This window comes from Electrona antarctica (assembly GCF_951216825.1).
Source record: "Electrona antarctica genome assembly, chromosome: 10".
Taxonomy (NCBI): Eukaryota; Metazoa; Chordata; class Actinopteri; order Myctophiformes; family Myctophidae; genus Electrona; species Electrona antarctica.
Genome location: NC_136791.1, coordinates 49,535,047 through 49,552,705, shown reverse-complemented (window position 1 = coordinate 49,552,705; position 17,659 = coordinate 49,535,047). Strand labels below are relative to the sequence as shown.

At 44.0% G+C, this 17,659-nt stretch overlaps 1 protein-coding gene across 1 annotated transcript in view; it reads right to left on the bottom strand.

Annotated features, from left to right (window-relative positions):
• Nucleotides 1–17,659, bottom strand: part of dachc (dachshund c) — a 53,885-nt gene continuing 36,226 nt past the window's right edge. Inside the window, exons 5-11 of the mRNA XM_079511708.1 lie at nucleotides 16,341–16,461; nucleotides 16,090–16,224; nucleotides 10,006–10,229; nucleotides 7,702–7,849; nucleotides 4,440–4,568; nucleotides 3,880–3,951; nucleotides 1–122 (exon numbers count right to left, since the gene is read on the bottom strand). Of these exons, the coding sequence (XP_079367834.1) occupies nucleotides 85–122; nucleotides 3,880–3,951; nucleotides 4,440–4,568; nucleotides 7,702–7,849; nucleotides 10,006–10,229; nucleotides 16,090–16,224; nucleotides 16,341–16,461 (867 nt within the window). The 3' untranslated portion in view covers nucleotides 1–84. The remainder of the gene's footprint in view (nucleotides 123–3,879; nucleotides 3,952–4,439; nucleotides 4,569–7,701; nucleotides 7,850–10,005; nucleotides 10,230–16,089; nucleotides 16,225–16,340; nucleotides 16,462–17,659) is intronic.

Below are 17,659 nucleotides of genomic sequence, written 5' to 3'. Positions count from 1 at the left end.
ATCCATCCATCCATCCATCCAATTGTCCATCCGTATGTCAGTCCATCTTTTCCCTCTGTCCGTTTGTCCATCTGCCGTCCGGCTTCAATACATCCCGCTGGTCTGCAGGAATACTCGGCCTTCTGAGACACAAACACAGAATGGAACGTGTGAGTGAGACTCACTGGATGGATGCTGATTCATCATAACCTGGTGGCACGACGGCATCGTGCAACTAAAATAGCCGACCTACAAGCTCACAACGGGTCACACAGGTGCAACGCGTTGTGAGCTTGTAGGTGGGCTATTTTTGTCATGTGACGCCGTGATAGGTTTTAGTGTGTTGGAAAGGCCTACTGAAATTATACAACTCTCCATTGATAACCAGTTCTAGTGACATTTTACTGGTGGGCTATTTTTGTCATGTGACGCCGTGATATGCGACAGAGAATAAATTAGGTTTTAGTGTGTTGGAATTGGAAAGGCCTACTGAAATGATACAACTCTCCATTGATAACCAGTTCTAGTGACATTTTACTGGGTTGGCAGTGCCTTTAGGCTGGGTGACCCACTGGACCCTGACTATTCAACAATACACTTGCACTGATATCAGAAGTATTGCCCCAACCAAAGATTGTTAATAAGTAGGACTTTAGGCTCAAAAGTGTTGGTTATTTTGGCCCTAGATTCCTGTTTTTGGCGATAAAACTTCCAGGCACAAAGGAACCACATCCTGCCCTGCTGTCTGACAGACAATTCCCCTTTAAATGATTTATTACTGGGTGTTAATTATGCAAATGATGTCCAAACAAACTCGTCAGGAGGACAATTAAGACAGCCGTTAATTAGTGGCCTGCTCTCTTCCTGCTTCACTGACATTCAATTAACCCATTTTGGGCGGGAACCCCTTTTGGTGTTTTAAACATTATGTTGTAATTTAGCTATTGAAAAATAGCAGATCTACAAGCTCATAGCGCGCCACCGAGTGGCGCGCTATGAACTTGTAGGTCTGCTATTTTTTGAAAAATCGTAAAAATACGGCACAAATCTTTGAATAGGTATATATGTGACCAGGTCTAGCAAAATGGTCCTCATCTCGCCTATAATGAAAAGGCAGAAAATCAAAAATAAACTTGATTTTCTTTTTGTGACTTTTTTTTTCTTCATATTAACACAGCTTGAATGTTGAAGAAAGTTTTCATTCCAACAGATTATTGATTTGGTCAAATTAAATGTATACATTTATAAGTCAAAGTAGGCTAGCCAGCTCTAGGTGTTGAAATGTTGTGAACATTCAAAGGGGATTTTCTCAGCTTTGGGTAAAACGGCACAATCATTTTAAAAATGGTCATATCTCCTTCAAATATTTTCCAATTTCATTGAATGATACATCATATGAAAGCTTACATTCTGTACTTTAATAATCTGTAAAAAACTGAAAAATGACTCTGGTCGAGATGAGGCCCTATTTGCCAGACCCGGTCACATATTCTTTCAGAGGGAACGTTTTTTTTATTTCGACGTCAGGCCTACATGGGTTAACCCATTTTGAGCGGGAACCCCTTTTGGTGTTTTAAACATTATGTTATAATTTAGCTATTGAAAAATAGCAGATCTACAAGCTCATAGCGCGCCACAGAGTGGCGCGCTATGAACTTGTAGGTCTGCTATTTTTGAAAAATCGTGAAAATATTTATTTCAGAAAAATAAATATTATAAAATAAAAATTTAGAAGATTTTTTTTTAAATTTTGAGGTCAGGCCTAAATGGGTTAAAAAGTGCCTTTGAACAAGCTAGCTGTCTGTTGCGGCCACCCCGGCACAATGTGCAGCAGAGAGGTGTGCTGCCTGGAACTGCACACTGCACTGGGGTTCTGATCAGAGCCATTACTGACCTTCTGTCAAACATGCTACACGCACTGTGGGCTTTTCTCATTACGTGACCACGAAGACAACACTGGACATCAACAGCAAAAAAAAAAGGTTATGAATAAATAAATGAAATTATTGTCGGGCGTTAAAATGATTGCTCCACTAATCTGCTTACTGTTTACACTAATTTGATTTCGGTTCACTTTAACTCGGCTAAATGTGCTGCAGTGGCGCAGCGACAGAAAGCATTGCAGAGGGCCATGCAGCATCGGTTGATGTTATATCGATGTATTTAATATGATGTATTTATCAACAATCCCAATCCAACAATGCCTAAATGGTCGGTCACATCCAATGGGTTTCCAAGGTCGGAATGCAAGTGAATAAATGACCGTTGCCCCCACAAAACTTCTGCAGTGCTTTGAAAATGAAGGATATTTAAGTTCCTGGGGATTCATAAGGTATGTCTTCATCATATGTCCTGATGAAGATCTGAATTGATCGAAAACAAACGCAATATAGACGTAATAAAAATACAGCTGAGCAGTCTTTTATCATATCCTTAAAAGGATCCCTGGCTAATAAGCCACATATAGAGAAGTGTTTATTTTGTTAAAACACCATTTAATTCAAGACACAACGTTTCGGCCATGAACGGCCTTCATCAGGTGAAGCCAAAACGTCATGTCCTGAATTAAATGGTGTTTTAACAAAATAAACTGTTGGAGCAAAGACTGTGTGCACACTTCTCCTTCTCTGTATGTGTCTACCTTTTGTCCAGCACCAGCAAGGAACTGGATGTGCCCAAGACACCTGCTTTTTAAACTAATAAGCCACATATGCCTTACTAGTTACTTACCACATTATAATTGCCATCTATAACTAAAATGAAAAATAAATATATTTGTGAATTGTTACTTAAGAATCTTTTACTCAAGGTCACAAGGTTGATGATGACATTTTCCCATGTGTGGTCCAGCCTTGTGGAATGTATGGAATGCATGTGCTAATAAAAACATATTTAAAATATTGATTTAATTCTCATTACATTTTTTTTTGTTAGCGCATGCATTCCATACATTCCATAGGGCAGGACCACACATGGACAAATTGTCCCCCTTGAGTAAAGGATGAACTATTATCTAAAATAAATAAAACATTTACAGTGTTTTTAATTTTAATAGAGGGCAATTATAATGTATTAAGGCATATAAAGCTTAATAGCTATGGATCGTTTTAACCACATTCACCCCTTTCATCCCTATTTTAAGCATGTAAATTAAGAAATGTAAGTGAAAATGGCAGATCTACAAGATCACTATTAGAGCTTATAGATCAGCTATTTGTGCCATTTGTTGTCCAATGATGTATACAGGGTTCAAATAGTTAACTCTCTGTTTATTTATCTCTACTATAATTATATTCATTAACCATGTCTTTGTAATTACATAACTGTCTCTTCTGAGTGTTCTGTTTTAGTGACCTTTTAATGTTTTTTTTAATATTAGTGACTTATTTGATGTGTAGTCTTTTGGGTTCATGTTTGTTGCAGTGGCGAGAACGATACTTTGTGCCCATGTATGCTGAGTGTGTACTAGTTAGCGGAAGTGACAGTAAAGAACCTTGAACTTTATTAAAATTCGCACCATCTGTCCACATCAATACTGTGTCACAAGTACGTTGCATCACAGCCTGCTGCAGCACTGTGCTGAATTCAATTTCTAAACTACTGTTTTTACTCGAACTAAAGATGAATGTAGTGCATTATGGCTTGAGAAGTTAAACACTTTAGTTTAGTTTATTCCAAAACACAGACTGCGTGGCATTCTCATAAAATCAAAGAAAATGGTAAGCCGTTTTTGTGTTCGATTGTTGTTTGTGTTTGATTCACCAGGCTACAAAATACACTCAGATTCAATACAAATGTACTGTAGGCCTTTATTACTCTTCTAGAGCATTTTGATGCTTAAAAGAACGCTAACCCTTCGCCAGACATGTCCGTGTCCCGAGCCAATCGGATGACCTGTACCTTGTACGGTTGGCTTGATGTCCGGCATGATGTCGTTGTGGTTACTCCCATCCACTTCCTGGGTCATTGAGTCTGTGAGGAGGGAGGAGCTAATTATGATTGATGTCCTGTAGCATGGTCATTAATTAATTAAGACAGTTAATTAGGGGGCATTAACAGTCAGGGCTGAGATGCACTGGAGGCACGGAAAGATTAGAGATTGTGTGACATTTAATATGAAAATGAGAGTATGTCAACTATGATGAACCGATATAGCTCAATGTTAAGTGAAAGTAAAAATTGCAGTGGGAATTCAAACTACAGAGGATTTCTGCCTTGAAAATTAATTTGCGGATGTGGTACTGTGCGTAGGAACGACGGTCTGTGTGTGTGAGTGTATGACGTGCGTTTGTGTGTGTGTGTGTGTGAGTGTGAGTGTGAGTGTGAGTGTGAGTGTGAGTGTGAGTGTGTGTGTGTGTGTGTGTGTGTGTGTGTGTGTGTGTGTGTGTGCGCGCGCGCGTGCGTGCGTGCGTGCGTGTGTGTGTGAGTGTGTGTGTGTGCGTGCGCGTGTGTGTGTGTACCTGTGGGTGTGTCTGCGGTGTGCAGCAGACTGTGCTCTGCCTGGTCACGGAGCTTCACCTCCTCCTCCAGAGCCTCCTGTAGCCTCCTTTTGCTCCTCTTCTCCTTCTTCAGTCGCTTCTGGATCAGAACTACCGGGACAGGAGAAGAACAACTAGTTAGGTAAAGGTAGCTTAAGTTGTGGCAAATCTGCAAAAATAATGCTTACCACTAGCTTTCTTCACAGATGTGTTCATAAAGGTGTCTACTATCACAGATAAGTTTGTTCCAACCCAACTCCCTTGGGAAACTTTGTGACAGCTGCTGAAAGTTGGGGTACCATTATCAACCAATATAAGGCAAAATATTCCAAATGTCATTATACTTTAAGTAGCATGTGACATGTCAAACTAGGGGGTTTTCAAGATTCTGAATCCATTGCAAGCATTAGTTTTGCACAAAAAACACTCCTTTGCCTAAAAATGCCCATAGCCGTCATCACAAATGTGATGAGGTCAGCACATTTGGGCACATTTGGGCAAGTGGCTATGGCCGAATTTAGCCCAAGGAGTATTTTCGTGCAAAACTCATGCTTGGAATGGATTCAGCATCATGAAAACCCCCTAGTTTGACATGTCACATGCTACTTAAAGTATAATGAAAATTTTGGAATTCTTTGCCTTATATTGGTTGGGTTGGAACAATTTTTTCTGTGAGAGTACACACGTTTATGAACGCATCTGTGAAGAAAGCTAGTGGTAAGCATTTTTTTTGCAGATTTGCCACAACTTAAGCTAACTTTACCTAACTAAACAGAGAGAGGATGAAATGGAGAAGTTCAAGCCATCTAGAACAATGTTCCCCAAACAGTGGGTCGGGACAACATTTTAAGGGTTCCTGAGTAAATACCCCTTTATTTTTGGTTTCCTACATTTTGAAGCACTTTTTGTCATGAAGCACTTTGGAACTTTGGAACACTATTCCGTTTGGCCAAAGGATGCCACTGAACACAGCATTGTGATTTATTGTTTAATCATTTTTATTAAACCTTTTTGAACAGAATAATAATGATATAGAAGTAGTAGAACACTGTGCTAGAAATGTGATTTGTTTGGCTTCATTCACAAACTACAAATTAGTAAATTATTATCAATAGCTTAAGATTGAAAAGGGAGGCTCGGCCTTTATAATATTCTACATCTTGCTATTAATGTCACGTGTGAATCTGTGTGGAAAATACATGAAGAACATCTTCGTTCCTGCTCTCACTTTTGGTCATGCAATGTGGGTCATGGACCAAAAGAACGAAATTTCTGACCCAAGCGGACGAAATGGGTTTTTTCAGTAGGGTGGCTGACATCTCACTTTAGGAATAAGGTCTAGTGAGAAGATCTGTCATCGGTGTCGGACTCAGAGTGGAGCCACTGCTCTTTCGGGTAGAAAGATGATAGTTGGGCGGGAACCCCTTTTGGTGTTATCATTATGTTATGCTTTAGCTATTGAAAAATAGCAGATCTACAAGCTCATAGCGCGCCAAGCTTGTAGGTCTGCTACGAACGACTGACATAGAAACACAGCTTTTTCAGAAAACTGAATCTGATCTCAGGTCAAAATGGGTTAAGGTGGTTTGGGGCATCTAGTTAGGATGTCTATTGTCTCCTGGTCTCCTCCCAAGGAGGTTGCACAGGCATGTCCCTCTGGGAGGAGGCCACTGGGACACTGTAGACCGAAGCCCAGGTGGAGGGACTCCACGCTGGCCTGACTTAGGTACTGTAAGAGGTTGAAGATGGACGGATGGATTGCCTCTGACAACTAACTATAACTATAGAAAGGCGCCATTCTGGGAAAACTGCAAGCATGGTTGCACCGACCACACTTTTTTAAGTGGTGCAAACCACTTCCTTAAGTGACTATGTTTGTGGGTTCCTGCCTGGCTGGCTGACTGGCTGCCTGGGTATGAGCACGAAAACAGCATGGTTGTTTTTCACCACCTGTGCGCAACCTAACACACACACAAACACACACGCACATATTAACTGTATATATGGTGATTTCAGGTGTGCCAGTACAGTACAGTGACAGTACAGTACAGTACAGTAGAGGGTACAGTAGAGGGACCAATCAGGAAAGGGCGCACACCAGTGTTGGTGAGGTGCTGGCCTAAGGCAGTAAATAAGTAAAAATGAGAAAAGGCCGCACAAACGTAGCCACGATGCTGTATATTTATTGACAAGAATCCGACGTTTCGACCTTTCGGCCTTCTTCAGGGAATGAAGAGGTAGAGGGACCCCCACAAGGTAACTCTGTCATTTCTCAACCGTTTCGGACGCGAGGCGGAATCGGGGACCCCCACACGGAGTTGCACCACTTACTTCACACGGGTGTGATTTTTTTTTTGTTTAGTTTAGTCTTTTCCCCCCCATACAAAAGATTCTTACTATATCAAAAGTTTATACGGAATAAATAAATAAAGTCAGGCAACTACTATAGTCTGGTAACCACACAAATTATTTTACACTTGCACCTTCTTAATATATTACATTTCTAAACCTTTTTGATAACACTATTATTATGCACTGCATAATTAAAGGCAGTTTGCTTGAGTTAATTAGTTCACCTCTGCAGCTCTTGGGGATCAAAGTCCTCACATCATAACCGTTGGCTGAGAAGCAGCGTGGTCTTGCTGCAGTTAGAATTTAAAATAGGATCGATGTTACCTCAGCTCTAATTCCCTCCGCCATGAAACTGCTCTAAAGTCACGGAGAGCCCACTTGGGCTGATGGGTAATGTGGTCCTATGTTCACCTTATTCGCCAAGGCAACAAGGACGTGGCACCGTGGGACACCTCCGTAAGTCATTTTTTGGCAGCGTGGAAAAGAATGTCCTTTTGCGCACGGTACAGGTGCATCGGAGTGATGAACTTGAAGAACGGAAATAGGGGAGTCCCGCACGCTGTCTCCTCTTGCCAAAATGCATGTCAGTGAGCTCTCCTTTTGGAGGTTAAATATTTGATTATGCCTTATGCCGGCACTTTATATCCTAGCACTTTTTTCTGAATGTAGCCTTTTTTTTCTTTGATTCTATACCTGCACTAGATGCGCCCAGACCTCTGTCTATGCTATGGTGTCTCATGTCTGTTGTTGTCCTGTATTGTTTGTATTGTTTGTATGTTTTAAACCACTACTCTTGCTGTAAACCTAATTGCCCTTCTGGGACACTAATAAAGACCTTGAACCTTGAACCTTGTTAAATACTTGTGAGAGAAACGGGCAATGTGTCAAATACCTCTGTTTTTCTGCTCGACGCTGAGCTGTCTCTCCAGGCTCTCTCTTAGCTCCCTCTCTCTCACGAGCTCCATCTTCAGCTCCGTTCTCTCCAGCTGGTCCTGCTTCTCCTGCGCCCGCGCGTTCTCTATGGCAACCCTCAGCAGACCCTGCTTGGAGACACACGGCCACACACATCAACAGGTCACACACTGGACACGGAGGGAGCGCACACGGCCACACACATCAACAGGTCACACACTGGACACAGGGGGAGCGCACACGGCCACACACACACATCAACAGGTCACACACACTGGACACAGAGGGAGACACACGGCCACACACACACACACGGCCACACACATCAACAGGTCACACACTGGGACACAGAGGGAGACACACGGCCACACACATCAACAGGTCACACACTGGACACAGGGGGAGCGCACACGGCCACACACATCAACAGGTCACACACTGGACACAGAGGGAGCGCACGCATGGCCACACGCATCAACAGGTCACACACTAGACACAGAGGGAGCGCACACACGGCCACACGCATCAACAGGTCACACACTGGACACAGAGGGAGCGCCAGCTGACGGAATTAGTGGATTGAACGGAATTAGTTGTTATTAACCTGAACTTCTATAGCCACACACAGTTCATTTCTGACCCCCCGCAGCAAAGTGCCGTCTAGTCCCCCAATATTTCCATTGGGACGGAAAACACATTACGTGTGTGTGTGTGTGTGTGTGTGTGTGTGTGTGTGTGTGTGTGTGTGTGTGTGTGTGTGTGTGTGTGAGTGAGAGAGAGAGAGTGAGAGAGAGAGAGTGTGTGTGGTGTGTGTGTGTGTGTGTGTGTGTGTGTGTGTGTGTGTGTGTGTGTGTGTGTGTGTGTGTGTGTGTGTGTGTGAGAGAGAGAGAGAGAGAGAGAGAGAAGAGAGAGAGAGAGAGAGAGAGAGAGATAGACGGCCATCACAGGTAGCACACAGTGGAATGGGCTAACTGCTGTTGGCACAACGTTTAAAATTTTCGTTCTCCTCCTCCAGTTCATTTCCGTTTTTTGTCCATAGCAATTGAGAAATGCATCCAAACAGCGGACCTGCCTTGCTTTGCTTTTGCTTTGTAATTTCCTGCTTTGATTTGTGCTCCACCCACACTGTTGCATGCGTCAGGTGCGCTACGTACATCCAGTTTATTGCTGCCGGATGATGCGGGATGTGCTGGACCCGCAAGTTTTTCTCTTTTGATTGCCCATCCCTGCCTGCAGCTATTTAAAAAAACTGCCCGCTCTTGTGGGATTTGCTTTGGTTCCCACAGGACGGCGCAGGATCCCAACTCAAATGCAGGGCTCTGCTGTGGTTCTTTCAGAGAGATAATAAAATGACTGGACTAATACGGGACTGAAAAGAAATTAACCTTACGTAAGTCAAATTTGATCCTTTAATTAGACGCTAAATATGGAGTTAGTTACCACTTGCCATTACACTTGCGTCGAACATACATCTGGGTCACGTAAGGTGAGATTTGAGCTTCTCCTGTGAAAATGCAACCAATGACTTCTTGTATTGCATATGCATTCTGAAGCATAACAAAGGCATCTTTGAGCTTTGAGAATAAGGTCAGGACACACCCCACTGCTATCAACTATATCCCTTCAATTCAATTCACCTGGTCTGGTTCATTCTCTCATTTAGTCACATCTGGGGAAATCCCACAGAGTGGGTTTCACCTCGCTTCCTATTCACGTCAAAGAGTAGAATAATGCCAGTTGACATTCCTTTTGATTTTAAAAGCATGTATCTTGCAGATCTGGAAGGACTTCAATTTGCAAAGCAGGATCAGTATCTACTGAGGGTACTGCTGGTGGCATCCAAAAAAGCCTTAACAAAAAAGTGGCTTACAAATGTTATACCAACTATGAATGAATGGATTGATTTAATCTATAGTATATTTATTATGGAGAGAATTACATTCAGCTTCAGAGGTCAAGTTGAAGTCTTCACAGATAACTGGTTTAGATGGATTACTCATGTTTCTACCATAAGACCTGATTTTGTATAAATTCAGTTAAACCTGTTTAACCTGTATATGCACCTGTTTGAGGTACTTATGTATTATGAATGATCATCAATAGAGAAGAGAGGCAGATATCTCCCCTTGTGTGTATTGTACGTATATTGTCTTGTTTTGTTTTCGGTTGTATGTATTGTCAATTGTCAGACGTTTCGTTTTCATGTATGTTTGATTAAAATTCAATAAAACGTAAAAAAAAAAAAAGAATAATGCCAATAGCAGAGCCCCCAGTGGAGCCTCACCTGGATGTTGGTGAGCAGCGTCTCTATGGAGGACAGGCCTTCTGGGAAGATGAAGGGAGCGTGGTGGTGGTGGTGGAGGCCCGCGGGGAGCTTCTGTCCTCTGGGGTAGGTTACCCTGTCGCAGCCCTCCCTGCTGCCTGTTGGAAGCTTCTGTCCCTGATAGCCTGGTGGTCTGTCGCAGCCGTCCCCCCTGGCCGACTGAGGGGGAGCCAAGGAACAGTTGTCTGCGAGACAAGAGAAAGAGAAAGACGTGACTCGAGGACTTTTGGAAACACAATTGTTAAATTTTGACCTGAGATCAGATTCTACAAATGTCTTCTACATCCTGACAGTTTTCTGAAAAAGCTATGTTTCTATGTCAGTCGTTCTTTGATTTTTCAAAAATAGCAGACCTACAAGCTCGTAGCGCGCCACTCGGTGGCGCGCTATGAGCTTGTAGATCTGCTATTTTTCAATAGCTAAAGCATAACATAATGCTAACACCAAAAGGGGTTCCCGCCCAAAATGGGTTAAACCCATCAAGCCCCCGAGGCCGATTCTAACAAAATACCTTCTGAATCAGTAGGCTGTAAATACACTGTAAATATTCTTCTATTTTCAGAAATAGCAGATGTATACAGTTTGCAGCGTGGCACAACATTTTGAATAGCCAATGCAAAAATCTCAAATGACACAGATGCTTTCCCGGTATTAATGTGTTAAAAAATAAATTTAACCCATTCTGGACGGGAACCCCTTTTGGTGTTTTAACTAAGCATTATGTTATACTTGAGCTATTTTTGAAAAATCATGAACATGTGGTGCAAATCTTTGAATATGTATTCTTTCAGAGCGAACATTTTTTTAATTTCGACGTCAGGTCTAAATGGGTTAAAAATAATGGCAGACTATGTGAGGTCGGAAGGCAGTCATGCATTTTATATTCCCCATGTGCCCCAAACTTGTGTGACCAGACCTTCTGGTTTGAAGCTACATATATGTCCCACTGTCCCAACAATCTGTGAGAAGTACAAATGCGTGCCAGTTTTCGCCACCTGTCTAGATAAATATTCCAATTTCAGAGGACGTCCTTATATTATATTGGCATGGCTTGTTTTCAGTACACACTGTACTGTTATTGAAGAATCAAATCCAACCTTCCATTTTCTGTATACCACTGACACTATGAAATGTAAACGCAGTAAAACCTCAGTTATTTGATTTCATATAACGAGCCCACACAACAAAAAGGTGCACACATACCAGTGTGTGTGTGTGTGTGTGTGTGTGTGTGTGTGCGTGTGTAGGTGCTTAGAAGTGTAGTAGCTCCATGTTTAGGGCTTTCAAAAATAATATGGTTAACCTTCCTTAGATGGCAGTATGCCGATTGATAATTCATCAAAGCTTGACAACTCACATAAAAACAGCAAAGAAACTGCATTACGGCTGACCATCTGTGCCACTTTACTGTGAATTTTAATTGGCTGCAACGGTAGTTACTGTTGGTGGATTGAAAACAGAAAATGCGTCAATTAATCCATTTGCCAATCTGATGCACTCTTTGATCAATTTCTCAGCATGGGGAGGGAAGTGAGGGGTTTGACACTTTCTGCCTTAACTCATTTTGGGCGGGAACCCCTTTTGGTGTTTTAAACATTATGTTATAATTTAGCTTTTGAAAAATAGCAGATCTACAAGCTCATAGCGCGCCACCGAGTGGCGCGCTATGAACTTGTAGGTCTGCTATTTTTTTTTAAATCGTTAAAATGTTCCTCAAATCTTTCCGAAAATTGTCATGATTTAGAAAACTTTTTTTTATTTATTTCGACGTCAGGCCTGAATGGGTTAACTCCCTTAACCCATTTAGGACGCGTGTCGCTTTAGGATTTAACCACTTTAACCATTATTTAAAACTTTAAAGCTGTTGAAAAATAGAAGATCTACAAGCCGCGCTACGAGCTTGTAGATCTGCTATTTTTTTTTTAAATCGTGAAAATGTCTTTGAATATATATTCTCAAAGTCAAAGTCAAAGTCAAAGTGTCACAATGAACGTTTTTAACGCAAATATTTGCTTCTGATATAGAAATAAATGGCTGAACTCCCTTAAGCATGATTTATACGCTGTCGTACAACTGTGTCACGTGGCGACAATAGCAACAAGCTCACAATGCGTCACAGGCGCGATGCATTGTGAGCTTGTAGATCTGCTATTTTCGGCGCACGACACTGTCACATGACACAAGCATAAATTAGGCTTTATTTTCACATTAAATTTATGCGATTAACCCATTTTAGGCGGGAACCCCTTTTGGTGTTTTACGCATTATGTTATACTTTAGCTATTGAAAAATAGCAGATCTACAAGCTCATAGCGCGCCACCGAGTGGCGCGCTACGAGCTTGTAGGTCTGCTATTTTTGAAAAATCGAAGAACGACTGACATAGAAACATAGCTTTTTCAGAAAACTGTCAGGATGTAGAAGACATTTTTAGAATCTGATCGCAGGTCAAAATGGATTAAACAGTCACTCGCTTTCCGTCCGTGTTGTATACTGTACGACTACGGTCGCCGTCCCCGCGCCGAAACGAAGACGTCCTGGCAGAGCGAGCGGCTCTCGCTCTGGGCTCCGTGAAGCAAACAGATGAGCGCCACTGTGAGATGTGATGTACGCTATACTTTCTTCCCCGTGTCTGTGACAAATGACGCTGTTTTCCCCACTTAGCTGACCACAGCATCTTCGGCTTCCAAATCCGCCCACCTCCTCCTCCTCCCTCTCCGCTTCGGACGCGCGTCTTGGCAAACTGTCACATTCAAGGTGTTGTGCGAAGGAAAAAGCAACAAGCCCCCCCCGCCCCTACACCCACACACTTCTCCTACCCCCCCCCCCCCCTCCTCTATCTCTCTCTCTCTTTCCTGCTAAAAGCATTGCTCTGTAGAGAAAGGTAATTAGCAGGTGCTGGCGAACCCAGCGGAGGGCATCCAACTACACCCCTGTGGCTCACGCCGTGCACAGACACACACAGATATATATGCACGCACACACACACACACAGTCACACACACACACACACACACACACACACACACACACACACACACACACACACACACACACAGTCACACACACACATACGTACGGGCGCCTAAACTGCGCAGTCAGCAACATGGGCTCCCCAGGCTCCTTGGATGTGACTGATCCTTTATTGAGTTACTGTTTTACGCCTACTTTACCTCACACTCTCTCTCTCTCTCACACACACACACACACACACACACACACACACACACACACACGCGCGCACACACACTCACACACACACACACACACACACACTCACAAAATACCCGCGTGGCTGCCAGTCCGTTTGATCATTTACACATCTCCCTAACCAAGGTCACTGTCTGTTTTCCTCTTTTTCTCCCATCCTCATATCTGCCCCCCCCCCCCCCCCCTCCTCCCCCCCTCTCTCTCGTCCCCCCAGGCTAATGAACTTCACCACGTGAAGACTGCCAGTCAGCGGAAGAGAGAGTGGAGTGGGGAGAGAGAGAGAGAGACAGAGACAGTGAGAAGGAGAGGAGGTGAGGTGTGTGTGTGGGGCTGGAGATGTGTAGGGAGGGGGTAGGTTGGGTTGGGGTGGTGGTAGAGAGAATAAAATTCTGCTGATGTTTAGTTAATAGGAGTGAGGTGTCAGGGATGGCCTCTGATCTCTGCTGCATGAATACGTTGTTCAAAGACCAACTGAAACAGCATACACAGCCAAAATGTTCTCGCTCTCTCCCTCTCTGTCTCTCACACACACACACACACACACACACACACACACACACACACACACACACACACACACACACACACACACACACACACACACACACACACACACACACACACACACACACACACACACACACACACACACACACACACACACACACACACACACACACACGCAGATTATCCTATACGACAGATTGATAGAATGACAGCACTGAAGTGCTCTTTCTTTGAAGCCGGATTCAATCTGGGATAAAACTAGCCTATACGACGCCTGGAGGTCAAACACAAAAGCAAGCCATCCGGGTGATTGTATGTATGTAGGTATTTCGTTTGCATACCAGGAAAATCAATTGAAAATCAATTGCACAAATGCGATGTTTGATGCATGGCTCTATGCGCTACTGCTGCTGCCGTCACTGCTTTATCAATACATGAGCAAGATCTCTGACAGCCTCTCAAAACCTTAACTGGGGGGCCTTTGTACTATATAGATTCGATTACAAAATAATGCCATTCAGTACGAGAATACATTTGCACGCATACGCACAAACTGTCCATCTCTCTCTCACCCCCCCCCCCCCACTCTCGCTGTAGATTTCTGCTGACTGTTTGTCCTTGAGCAGTCCTCATTAAGCTAATGCAAACCTCCCTGACAGGGAGACCAAACAACTGACGTTGCAACGCCGTGGCAACACCGGGCCCTGACGACGGGGAGGCAGTCGTTATGCAGATGAGGTCCAGCTGAGAGCGCGGGAGGCGGAGAGCCGCCCGGCTCGTTAGGCCGCGGCCCTGCAAATGGCTCGCTAATGTAACGCTGCTTCCTGGGCTAATGGATCCCCCGTTTCGCTGAATTATTTGTCTTTTCTCTCTGCGGGGAGCAGACAGCCTGGCCACCGGCAGACAAAGAAGAAGGAAGAGAAGGAGGAGAACGCTGAAGTTGGAGAGAACGGGGCCGAGAGCTTCTTGAATACTTATGGGCCTATTAGGACTCATCTCTCCTCTGTGAAGCATGTGGGAAGGTGGAACGCGGAGGGCTGAGGTGAGGCGGGTTCGCTGCTATAGCCTGACCGCATGCTTTTAAATCCACAAAAAAAGCAAATATACAAAAATCACATTTTAAAGGTAAGGATAGGGAATGAACTGGTTTGGAATTATTACATGATCTACAATGTGTTAAAGAAATCTAACAAATCAAATTTCGTGGAAGTAATGCTAAATCTTGTATTACCAGTATAATGTTAGCTTACCACGAACCAAACAAAACGTGTCCCAGACAGACAAATCACTTTTAAATAGGCTTGATGAAACGAAGTACAAAATGATGATGTTTGCCAATTTAGATTTTCTTTTTCTAGCAAAGTTTGCTAAACAAGAACCAAACTCAAATACTCAGAAATTCAAGGAGCCAATGTACAAGCTGACAACGCGTTGCTTTAGTTTTCCCAGTGTGTCAGCTGGTGGTACCTCTATCAGTGTGGTACCTCTATCAGTGTGTCAGCTGGTGGTACCTCTATCAGTGTGGTACCTCTACCAGTGTGTCAGCTGGTGGTACCTCTATCAGTGTGTCAGCTGGTGGTACCTCTATCAGTGTGTCAGCTGGTGGTACCTCTACCAGTGTGTCAGCTGGTGGTACCTCTATCAGTGTGTCAGCTGGTGGTACCTCTATCAGTGTGTCAGCTGGTGGTACCTCTATCAGTGTGTCAGCTGGTGGTACCTCTATCAGTGTGTCAGCTGGTGGTACCTCTATCAGTGTGTCAGCTGGTGGTACCTCTATCAGTGTGTCAGCTGGTGGTACCTCTATCAGTGTGTCAGCTGGTGGTACCTCTATCAGTGTGTCAGCTGGTGGTACCTTTATCAGTGTGTCAGCTGGTGGTACCTCTATCAGTGTGTCAGATGGTGGTACCTCTACCAGTGTGTCAGCTGGTGGTACCTCTATCAGTGTGTCAGCTGGTGGTACCTCTATGGTACCTCAGTGGTACCTCTATGGTACCACAGTGGTACCTCTATCAGTATGTCAGCTGGTGGTACCTCTATGGTACCTCAGTGGTACCTCTATGGTACCACAGTGGTACCTCTATCAGTGTGTCAGCTGGTGGTACTTCTATCAGTGTGTCAGCTGGTGGTACCTCTATCAGTGTGTCAGCTGGTGGTACCTCTATGGTACCTCAGTGGTACCTCTATGGTACCACAGTGGTACCTCTATCAGTATGTCAGCTGGTGGTACCTCTATGGTACCTCAGTGGTACCTCTATGGTACCACAGTGGTACCTCTATCAGTGTGTCAGCTGGTGGTACTTCTATCAGTGTGTCAGCTGGTGGTAGGTACCTCTATCAGTGTGGCTCCTCTTGTTGTCCTTGCTGTATTCCAGCGGGGCCATGTCTGTCTCTGTGAATCCTTGCACTGTGCTTGGGGAGTGGCCTAACACACCGTGGCCCGAACACATGTTGCCATTGTTTGGGTCTGGAAATAAAACAAATTTGCATTCAGTAATAATAGCTCACGGCTGATTGAAATTGATATTTTTCTTCTTGTTCTCCTTTCCGTGTTGACGTGTTCATCACACATGGTGTACGTACGCGTGGAATCTGCAGTGCGTTCTGTGTGACATGGTGAACTTGAGACACTGCTGCTGTGGTTGGATGACATCTGGCCTTCCTCCAATGACGGAGAAGGGGAGGGACTGTCCTGGACTCGTTCCTACCAATCAGCATAAAAACATACTATGAAATCAAAAGTTATGAAAAGAAATCGTGTGCAAATTGTGACTGGTGGTTTTCAACCTATGAACCAATCAAATGTTTCTCATGACATTTCTTATCAAGTATCATTTTAAGAACGCTAGGATTAAGAATACAAATGGGCAAACGCACTTTATTTTACTGAGCCAAACTTAACAAAGTAATAATCTACAATTTTGGGAAGCCAATTTCACCCATTAAAACTGGGAAGGCAAGCAAGCAAGAACAGTGGTTCTCAAAAATAGCAGATGTACAAGCTCACACTGCGAGCTTGTGCATCTGCTATTTTAACATTTTTAGAAAAAGTATTGAATTTATATTGAAACACACATATTCTGTTCTGGCACAAAACATTTTCATTTGGGGGTCCGTGGCCAAATATATATCATTTTGGGGGTCCTTGGCATGAGAAAGGTTTGAGGATTTGATTTATATATATATATTTTTTTTTATCCCACGATTTTGTAACCCCCTGTGTCAATTATCTAATGTGATCCTGGGTTCTACACACCCTCCGCCAACCTAGTCCCCATATATGGGGGACATGGGGAGAGCAACAGACTTGAACTCATGCTTCCTTCATGCCTGAGTGTCCAAGTTGCTCCTTTACACCTGACAGGGGGGAGTTTCCCTGGTTGGACGTAGCGCGTGGAAGGAACACGTTATTCCAACCAGTTCCTTTCCCCTCCATCAGGCGCCCCGGCTGGCCAGGGGGAGGCAGTTTAGAGACCAGGATTACTGCATCCCCTCCATCAGGCGCCCCGGCTGGCCAGGGGGAGGCAGTTTAGAGACCAGGATTACTGCATGTTTTTTGTGAGGGTACCTACCCTAGGGGACACGGGGAGAACATGCAAACTCCACACAGAAAGGCCCTTTCGCCAACCCCGCCCCGGGTATGGGCACTGATGACGCGGAGGAGGAAACACGCCGCCAGCACCCACAGCGCCCCGAGCGGGAATCGAACGCAGGACCTTCTAGCTGTGAGGCGACAGCACTACCAACTGTGCCACCGTGCCCCTGGAATACTGATTTATAAGGCATTTTGTAGAATCAGCCTCAGGTCTTCTTGGGTTAAAACAACCATAAAATCTACCTTTGGCTCAACTCAGTCTTGTCGACTATGGTACGAGATCCAAAGACAAGACTGGGGGCCCCTG